The sequence below is a fragment of the Sorex fumeus genome, unplaced genomic scaffold (assembly GCF_029834395.1).
Source record: "Sorex fumeus unplaced genomic scaffold, SorFum_2.1 ptg000149l, whole genome shotgun sequence".
In the NCBI taxonomy this organism is placed as follows: domain Eukaryota; kingdom Metazoa; phylum Chordata; class Mammalia; order Eulipotyphla; family Soricidae; genus Sorex; species Sorex fumeus.
Genome location: NW_026606206.1, coordinates 448,780 through 458,725, shown reverse-complemented (window position 1 = coordinate 458,725; position 9,946 = coordinate 448,780). Strand labels below are relative to the sequence as shown.

The 9,946-nt window shown below is 40.5% G+C and overlaps 1 protein-coding gene across 1 annotated transcript; it reads right to left on the bottom strand.

Annotated features, from left to right (window-relative positions):
* Positions 1-4,553: 4,553 nt before the first annotated feature.
* LOC130016237 (baculoviral IAP repeat-containing protein 2-like) lies at positions 4,554-5,343 on the bottom strand. Its single transcript, XM_056106916.1, has one exon. It carries the CDS (start codon positions 5,341-5,343, stop codon positions 4,819-4,821), a length of 525 nt encoding a protein of 174 aa, XP_055962891.1. The 3' UTR covers positions 4,554-4,818.
* Positions 5,344-9,946: the final 4,603 nt, after the last annotated feature.

Below are 9,946 nucleotides of genomic sequence, written 5' to 3'. Positions count from 1 at the left end.
CATCTCAATCTCAGACTGCAGTGCTCAGGCCAAATATCTTTCCTATTCTTATCAGGGTCCTAGTCTCGTCGTTACTTTTGGATCATGACAGCATTTGCCTATGATCAAACTCTTAACCTATAGTTAAGAATCGTGGCACCTTGGCCTGGCCCATCGCCAGGGTAGCACATAATTTACCGGCTTGCCCTGGTTCCATCCAGTCCCTTGTTGGGACCCTGCTTTTGGGGGCACTAGGAAGTGAGGGCAACTGAGGCTTAAGTTGAGAAAGCAGATGCCCGGGAGTGAATAACATTCAAGGCCAATTAAATCCTGAGTTATAAAGCATAATATTAATTGTCTTCTTGTATCTATACAAAAAGGACATTGCATTAAACTATTCAAAGGACATAAGGAGAAGAGAAAGGCAATATTAACTTACAGTACAAGTTCAGTGTCCTAGAAGGATGAGACCTTACAAATTGGTTGGGGAAGAGAGCACAAAGAAGTAGTTACAGACAAAGTAATAGGAATGACTCGGGAGCACTGTGATGGGTGCAACCTGACAGACCTAAGCTCCTTGTACTCCAACACCTTCACATATTTAAAGTTCTAAACTGGGAAGGTGTGTATTAACTATGGTAAATATTGTTCAAAAAGGATTAAGGAACCACATGGCAGTTTGTCACAATTCTGGAACTCCACGGGGTGCACGTTGAAAGTATTTTTTTAATGGGTTCTCATCCCTGTTTCTGGATGTTGTTCTCAAGATGCCACAGATTCTTTTGGTTTTGGGTTTCACCTTCTGAATGTTCTCTCACCCCCATCCCACTGAGAAGAACTGATCTGTGTTTGCAGCCTAGTAACCTCTTAGGCTTGCTATCTGCCTTTTGTAGTTTAGGATTCAAAGTCTTGTTTATGTTTTACATGGTTACTGTGCCTTTTACCCTAAGCTATTATGAGTCCTTTAAGCACAGTGGGCTTATATATATGGGCCCATAGTCTACTGCATCATCAATAGCCATAATCACAAACTTTTTTGTGAAGAACTTTTTCCTAGCATTCAGTGAGGCAACTGTGAAACAACATCCTTTGACTCTTTTTTGTTAAAAAGGATCTATGAAGTAATGATTTACATGGTTCTGATATCTGAACAGTGAATATTAAAGTCCCATAAGTCCCATGGTACTTGCCCTAAGGTCTTTGATTCATTCTTTCTTTTTTGGTGGGAAGGGAGGCACACATAGCAGTACCCAGGGCTTACTCCTGGCTCTGTGCTCAGGGATAACTCCTGCTGTGAAAGACAAGGGTCCTACCGGCTGTATTATTGCTTCAGCCTTTAAGCCCCCCCCCCCTTTTTTTCTAATTAGCACCTTTTTATTTTATTTTATTTTGCTTTTTGGGTCACACCCCGCGATGCACAGGGGTTACTCCTGGCTCTGCACTCAGGAGTTACTCCTGGCGGTGCTCAGGGGACCATATGGGATGCTGGGAATCGAACCCCGGGTCAGCCAAACCCCGGGTCAGCCAAACCCCGGGTCAGCCGGGTGCAAGGCAAACACCCTAGCCGCTGTGCTATCTCTCCAGCCCCCACCCTTTGTTTTTTTTTAAGAACTGTGTTAGCTGAAAACATTGTTGTGAGTTTTGTATATTTCCATTAAATTCCAGTAAAAAAAGTGAATAACTCATTCTTTAGTTTATCTCTGCTTTTTTCAATTATAAAGTCATCTGGGGATTCCGCACCAGGCTGTGGGTGGGTGAGAGCCCTCCCTACCCCAAGGGACCCAGCCCCGGCAGCCGACCTCCACTGCCTGACCACTGCCACACTCCAGGCCGCTTTCTGGATGCTCAAACTGAGCCTCACACAAGAGTGAAGTCCCATGAAACCCAGAAAATGCAGAACTTTGTGACCTTGGACTCTGGACCCAGCAGGACCTGGATCAGGGATCCTCTGCCTGCTTCCCCCAGTCTCCAGTTACTCAGGGATCACACCCAAAAGCCACACCCTGCGGGCACCAGATAATCTCCTCATCGGCCACCCTCCAGAACTCACAGATGCTCCTCCCAGACGGAAGTATAAAAGGAGGCTCCCAGAACCATGCCACTGGACTCCACGCCAGGCTGTGGGTGGATGAGAGCCCTCCCCACCCCAAGGGACCCAGCCCTGGCAGCCGACCTCCACTGCCCGACCACTGCCAAGCTCCAGGCCGCTTTCCAGACAGCACGGCCACTTTGCGCGACACCTTATTAGACACATCCTACCCATTTATGCCTCTCAAAGAGCCCAGCAAGCTACCGAGAGTATCCTGCCCACCCACACTGGCAGAGCCTGGCAAGCTCCTCGTGGAGTATTTGATACGCCAAATACAGTAACAACAATAGGTCTCATTCCCCTGATCCTGAAAGAGCCTCCAATCATTGGGAAAAGACGAGTAAGATGAGGCTGCTAAAATCTCAGGACTGGGAGGAATAGAGACGTTACTGGTGCCCGCTTGAGTAATTCGAAGACCAACGGGATAACAGTGATACAGTGATACAGTGAAAGTCATCTGGAAAAAGACATCTGTTTCTTCAGTGTTCTACCTAGAATCGTCTTAATTCATTATCATTATATTTTATTTTTTTTTATTATTGTAGGTGATAGTTTTGCCAGACTTCCCATTATTGTATCACAAAAGTCTCATTTTTAAGTTAACAGATGATGCTGATGATGTTGGTTGGCACCAGACTGAGGAGAATCACTGACTTAATCAGGAATTGGCCAAACTTGCACAGCGTTGGGGACCACATTTAGATGTTTTAGAACTCAAAAAGTAGTATCTTTTTAGAAACATTTCAGTTTCTGTATATAAGCTAAATAGAAGAGGTATTGCTGATTCAAAAGAGAGTGTTACCAGTTAATTTCAATAAATACTGACATATCATAAAATGTCAGTTTATGCTTTTCAATGTATATTTTAGACAGTTGAATGTTTGCCAACTTGAGAACTAATAAAGGAATCATAATTTTAATTTACTTTAATTTTTTTCTGAGAACTGTTTTCTCATATCTGGGCTTTTTAAAATTTTATTTATCTTATTTGAAGGAGCTCATAATTCCTTTAGTTTTTTTCTTTTTAATATTTTCAAAATTGTTTATAGAGATTTTTCTGTGATGTTTGCATTATTGTTTTTATGTGATTCTTTTGTCACTCATTACTTGAAAAAAACCATCGTTTTTCAACTATTTGTTGTATTATAAAACTTTCTCATGTTCTAGTGATCCTGGAATTTTTAATATTTGAGATACAACTCTACCTCTTTTCCCCCAGATGATCATCCAGTTGTTCCAACACTTTTGGTATATTTTTTTTGAAATCATATTTTTTAGTAGTTTTGAGGTCTTTTAAATGGTGCATATAATTGAGTCTACTTCAAGACTTTGTGTTGTTCCAGTAGTGGCACCTGTGAAATTGCTATTTTAACTCCAGGTATGAGTACAGAGAAATAGTGGGCCAGAGAGATAGTACAGGAGTTTAAACTCTTGCCTTGTATGTAGTTAATCCAAGTTTGGTCCCTGGTATTTTATATGGTCCCCCATACACGGCAAGATATAATCCCTGAGCATAGAGCCAGGAGTAAGCCCTGACCATAGTTGGCTGTGCCACCCCCCAAAAAGAAAAACAAAAAATATAGTTATTATTTTCATATTCTGTACAAATAAAGAAAATATGTCAGTTGTTTAGGAATATAGGCAGCTCAGTGCTGATTACTAAATTGTGCTATTATTGTTATTATTTTTATTTTTGGCTTTGGGTCATACCTGGCAATGCCCAGGGGTTACTTCTGACCCTGTAATCAGGAATTACTCCTGGTGGTACTCAAGGGATGAAATAAGATGTTGAGGATTGAATATGGGTCTGTTGCATGCAAGTGAAGGCACTACCTGTTTTATTATTGCTCTGGCCCCTGTGTTATTATTTTAATTCAATTTTTCCTCTTTATTTTAAAAAATAGATACAATTTAAAAATTACATACTTTTTTGCCTCTCTGGGATATATTCCCAGGAGTGGTATTGCTGGGTAAAATGGGAACTCAATTTCTAATTTTTTTTTCCTTTTTCAAAAATCTTTATTATGATGTCTCACAAATTAGGGGAAATCTTATTTGCTAGTAAGAGAAAAATTCTAATTTTATGACTGTCACTGTCCTCCTGTTGTTCATCAGTTTGCTCGAGCGGGCCCAGTAACGTCTCCATTATGAGACTTGTTGTTACTATGTTTGGCATATCGAATATATCACGAGTAGCTTGCCAGGCTTTTCTGTGCAGGTGAGATACTCTCAGTAGCTTGCTGGGCTCTCCGAAAGGGGCAGAGGAATCGAACCTGGCTTGGCCAGGCCAGGCTGCATGTAAGGCAAACGCCCTACCACTATGCTATTGCTCCAGCCCCCAAAGATTCAATATTTCAGATGGTCTGTTAAATATTTTTTAACCTTTTATAATAAGCCCATTTTTCCTTTATGAGAGAAACATATGAACAGTTCCTTTAATTATGCCCCTGCAAATAGGCCATTTTCGTAGAGAAGGTGTACACTCCTGGCATACTATCAGATGACCACAAGGATTGAATATGATAGAAACCTCTTTGTCCATACACACTTTACAAGTTCTTTCTTCTTGCAATCTCCTCAACTGCTCTTACAAGGACAGACCTGAAACGTCTTCTGTTGGAATATACTGAATATTCTTTTCCACAAATAAGTTCTTATATATAGTAGAATCAATATCTTTCTGGCAGTTTTTGAAGACGTTGGCTGCAGCATTTCCTTTAACTAAAATGGTTATCAGTCAGTTCTCTTGCTTATAAAGGCACCTGTGTTTTTTGTTTAATAATATCATGTTCCTGTTTATTAATGACATTAGTCTTCAAAAGATTATCCAGGATAGGCAGTACACACGTCAACTGCTGAAAGAGTGGCATTCTTCTTCTCCGAATCAGTGATAAGTCATCTGAAGCCGTTTCTTCAGCTTGTCTTTCCTTCTCCTCGATTCTGTTTTCATCTTCAGCATTAAGAAGTGCTGACACAAGATCACTAACTGTCTTGTAGTTCTCTCCAGCTGTGAGGATCTGACTTTGCACTGTCTGTCTGACCAGCCTCCTATTGAAGCCCATTGCTAAGGCTGCTTTGACCACAGGTGTGTTTATCATGATGGCATCATCCAACCGCGTCTCTCCGGGTCCAAAGTGAAGGATTGGTGGATCAGCAGTTTTCCTCTCCAGCAGTGTCTGAAGGGGACAACAGCTGTTCAAGAAGATGAGGATATCTAGTCTGAAAGTCATCAACAAACTGTGCATCAAGAATTCACCTGGGAAACCACTTGGCATGCTCCACCCATGGATCATCTCCAGATTTCTAACACCTTAAGCCACCATCACAGCAAAAGCATTTGACATCGTCATTGCAACCTCCCAGCTGACACAGGAGCCACGGCCCCAATGGCTCCTCAGACTCCTGGGAGCAGCCATGACGCTGCCTGAGCAAGGACCCAACGCGTCCCATTCCTGCCCACAGAGCCTCAGTTTCTAATTTTTTGAGGATCATCCATACTGTTTCCCAAAAGGGCTGAACTGGTCGGCATTCCCACCAGCAGTGTAGGAGTGTCCCTTTCTCCCCACATCCACACCAAACACCAGTTGCTTTTCATTTTTTGGATGTGTGACAGTCTCTGTGGTTTGAGGTGGTATCTCGTTGTTTTGATCTGCATCTCCCTGATGATTAGTGATGAAGAGCATTTTTTCATGTGCCTTTTTGCCATTCGGATTTCTTCCTTGAAAAAGTTTCTGTTCATTTCATCACCCCATTTTTTAATGTGGTTGGATGTTTTTTTCTTGTGAAGTTCAACCAGTGCCATGTATATCCTTAATATCAACCCCTTATCAGATGGTTATTGGGTGAATATCCTTTCCCATTGTATAGATTGTCTCTTTATTCTGGTCACTGTATCTTTTGCGGTGCAAAAGCTTCTTAGTTTAATATAGTCCCATTTGTTTATCTCTGTTTCCAATTGCTTGGTCAGTGGCATGTCATCTTTGAAGATACCTCAAAGTTAGCCTCAATATTGTGGACCTTGTCTTCAATGTACCTTATGGATTCTGGTCAGATGTTGAGGTCTTTAATCCATTTTGATCTGCCTTTTGTGCATGGTGTTAAGTTGAGGTCTAAGCCAATGTTTTTGCATGTGGTTGTCCAGGTATGCTAGTACCATTTGTTAAAGAGACTTTCCTTGCTCTGTTTCACATTTCTTGCTCCCTTACCAAAGATTAGATGTCATACATTTGGGATTATGTGTAAGGATATTCCATCCTGTTCCATTGGTCTGTGGCTCTGATTTTGTTCCAGTATCATGCTGTTTTAAATGTTACCACTTTGTAGTGGAGTTTGAGGTTAGGAGGGTGATGCCTCCCATCATCTTTTTCCTAAGAATTGCTTTAGCTATTTGTGGGCATTTGTAGTTCCAAATGAATTTTAGGAGTGTTTGATCCATTTTTTAAAAGAATTTCGTGGGTATCTTTATAGGGATCACATTGAATCTGTATTGTGCCTTGGGAGTATTGCCATTTTGACAATGTTAATTCTTCCTATCCATGAGCAGGGGATATGTTTCCATTTCCTCATATCCTCTTTTATTTCGTGGAGTAGTGTTTTGTAGTTTTCTTAGTAGAGGTCCTTTACCTCCTTAGTTAGGCTGATTCTGAGGTACTTAATTTTCTGGGGCACGATTGTGGATGGGATTGCTTTTTTCATTTCTCTTTCCTCTCATATTTGCATATAGAAAGGTATAGATTTTTGGGTATTGATTTTATAGCCTGCGACTTTACTGTAAAAGTCTATTGTTTCTCGGAGTTTCTTGGTAGAGACTTTAGGATTCTCTAGATATAGTATCATATCATCTGTGAATAGTGAGAGCTTGATTTCTTCCATTCCCATATGGATGCCATTAATATCTTTTTCTTGCCTAACTGCTATTGCAAGTACTTCCAATACTGTATTGAACAGAAGTGGCGAGAGTGGGCATCCTTCTCTTGTCCTTGGTCTTAGAGGGAAGGCCCTTATTTTTTCCCCATTGAGGATAATGCTTGCTATAGGTTTGTCACAGATGGTTTTGACTATCTTTTATTTATTTATATATTTATTTAAAAATTTTTTTTATTAGTGAAGCACCATGAGGTACAGTTGTCGATTTACAGATTTTTGTGCTTGGGTTTCAGTTATACAATGATTGAGTACCCATCCCTCTACCAGTCCCATTCCCCACTTCCAATGCTCCCGGAATCCCTCTCCCCCCCATCCCACCCCACCCCTGTGGTAGGGCATTCCCATTTGTTCTCTCTCTCCTTTTGGGTGCTGTGGTTTGCAAAAGAGGCATTGAGTGGCAATCAGGTTTGGTGTATAATCTACTTTCAGCATGCATCTCTCATCCTGGGAGGATACTCCCAGCACCCTTTATTTGGTATTTTCTTCTCTATCTGAGCTGCCTTCTCCCACAGCATGTGCGGCTGGCCTCCAAACCATGGAGTGAACCTCCTGGTACTTATCTTGGCTATTCTTTGGTGTTAGTCTCCCAATTTGTTACTTTAAATTCCCCAGATGAATGCATTCTTTCTATATCTGTCCCTCTCTTTCTGACTCATTTCACTTAGCATACTTTCCATGTAGTACCACTTGTATGTAAATTTCATGACTTCATCTTTTCTAACAGCTGCATAGTACTCCATTGTGTAGATGTACCAATTTAACCAGCCATCTGTTCTCGGGCACTCGGGATTTTTCAGATTTTGGCTATGGTGAATAGTGCAGCAATGAACATAGAACTGCAGATGCCATTTTGGCCTGTACTTTTTTTGCCTCTTCGGGATATATTCCCAGGAGTGGAATTGCTGAATCAAATGGGAGCTCAATTTCTAATTTTTTGAGAATGGTCCATACTGTTTTCCAAAAGGGCTGAACCAGTTGGCATTCTCACCAGCAGTGAAGGAGGGTCCCTTTCTCGACACATCCATGCCAACACCACTTGCTTTGTTCTTTAGGATGTGAAACACTCTCTAACACTCTCTATGGTGTGTGATGATATCTCAATGTTGTTTTGATCTGCATCTCCCTGATGATTAGTGATGTAGAGCATTTTCTCATGTGCCTTTTAGTCATTCAGATTTCTTCTTTGGGAAAGTTTCTGTTCATTTCATCACCCCATTTTTTGATGGGGTTAGATGCTTTCTTCTTGTAGAGTTCAACCTGTGCTTTGCATATCCTTGATATCAACCCTTTATAAGATGGGTATTGTGTAAATACCCTTTCCCATTCTTTAGATTGTCCTTGTTTTCTGGTCACTGTATCCTTGGCAGTGCAGAAGATTCTTAATTTAAGATAGTCCTATTTGTTTATCTCTGTTTCTGCTTGGTTTCCACAGTGCAGTGTCGTCTTTGAAGATACCATTAGCCTCAATATTGTGGAGGGTTTTGCTGACCTTGTCTTCAATGTATCTTATGGATTTTGGCCCGATGTTGAGAACTTTAATCCATTTTGATCTGACTTTTGTGCATGGTGTTAGGTCGAGGTCTAAGCCCATTTTTTGCATGTGGTTGTCCAGTTATGCCAGCACCATTTGTTGAAGAGGCTTTCCTAGTTCCACTTCATATTTCTTGCTCCCTTATCAAAGATTACATGTTCATACATCTGGGGTTGTGTGTAGGAATATTCCACACCCTGTTCCATTGGTCTGTGACTGTGGCTTTTTTCCAGTACCATGCTGTTTTAAATGTTATCACTTTGTAGTAGAGTTTGAGGTTGGAGAGGGTAATTCCTCCCCATGTCTTTTCCCCAAGAATTGCTTTAGCTATTCGTGGGCATTTGTTGTTCCATATGAATTTCAGGAGTGCTTGATCTATTTCTTTGAAGAATTTCATGGGTATCCTTATAGGGATCACGTTGAATCTGTATAATGCTTTTGGGAGTATTGCCATTTTGACAATGTTGATTCTTCTTATTCATGAGCAGAGGATATGTTTCCATTTTCTCATGTCCTTTTTTATTTTATGGAGTAGTGTTTTGTAGTTTTCATTGTAGAGGTCCTTTACACCTCTTTAGTTAGGCTGATTCCGAGGTATTTGATTTTCTGGGGCACTCTTATTATTTGCATATAAGAAGACTATGGATTTTTGGGCATTGATTTTATAGCTTGCGACTTTACTGTGCAAGACTATTGTTTCTAGGAGTTTCTTGGTAGAGGCTTTAGGATTCTCGAGATACAGTGTCATATCGTTTGTGAATAGTGAGAACTTAATTTCTTCCTTTCCTATCTGGATACCTTTAATGTCTTTTTCTAGCCTAATCGCTATTGCAAGTGCTTCTAATACTATGTTAAACAGAATTGGTGATAGTGGGCATCCTTGTCTTGTCCCTTCCCCATTGAGGATAATGCTTGCCATGGGTTTGTTGTAGATGGCTTACACTATCTTAAGAAAGTTCTTTCTAAACCCTTTTTGATGAGACTTTTCATCATCAATGGTGGTTGGATCTTGTCAAATGTTTTCTCTGCATCTATTGATAAGATCATATTGTTTTTATCTTTACTTTTGTTGATATGATGGATTATGTTGATTGATTTCCGAATGTTAAACCATCCTTGCATCCCCAGGATGAATCCCACTTGTTCGTGGTGTATGATCTTTTTGATGAGTTGTTGGATTCTATTTGCTAATGTTTTGTTGAGGATCTATGCATCTGTGTTCATCAGAGATATTGGGGCTGTAATTTTCTTTGTTAGTGGTGTCTTTTGGTACTAGGAGATATGTGCCTCATAGAAACTGTTTGGGAGAATTTCTTTTTTTTTTTTAATTTCCTGGAAAATCTTGAGGAGAACTTGCAACAGGTCTTCTTTAAATGTTTGGAAAAATTTGTTAGTGAATCCAGCTGGGCCTGGGCTTTTGT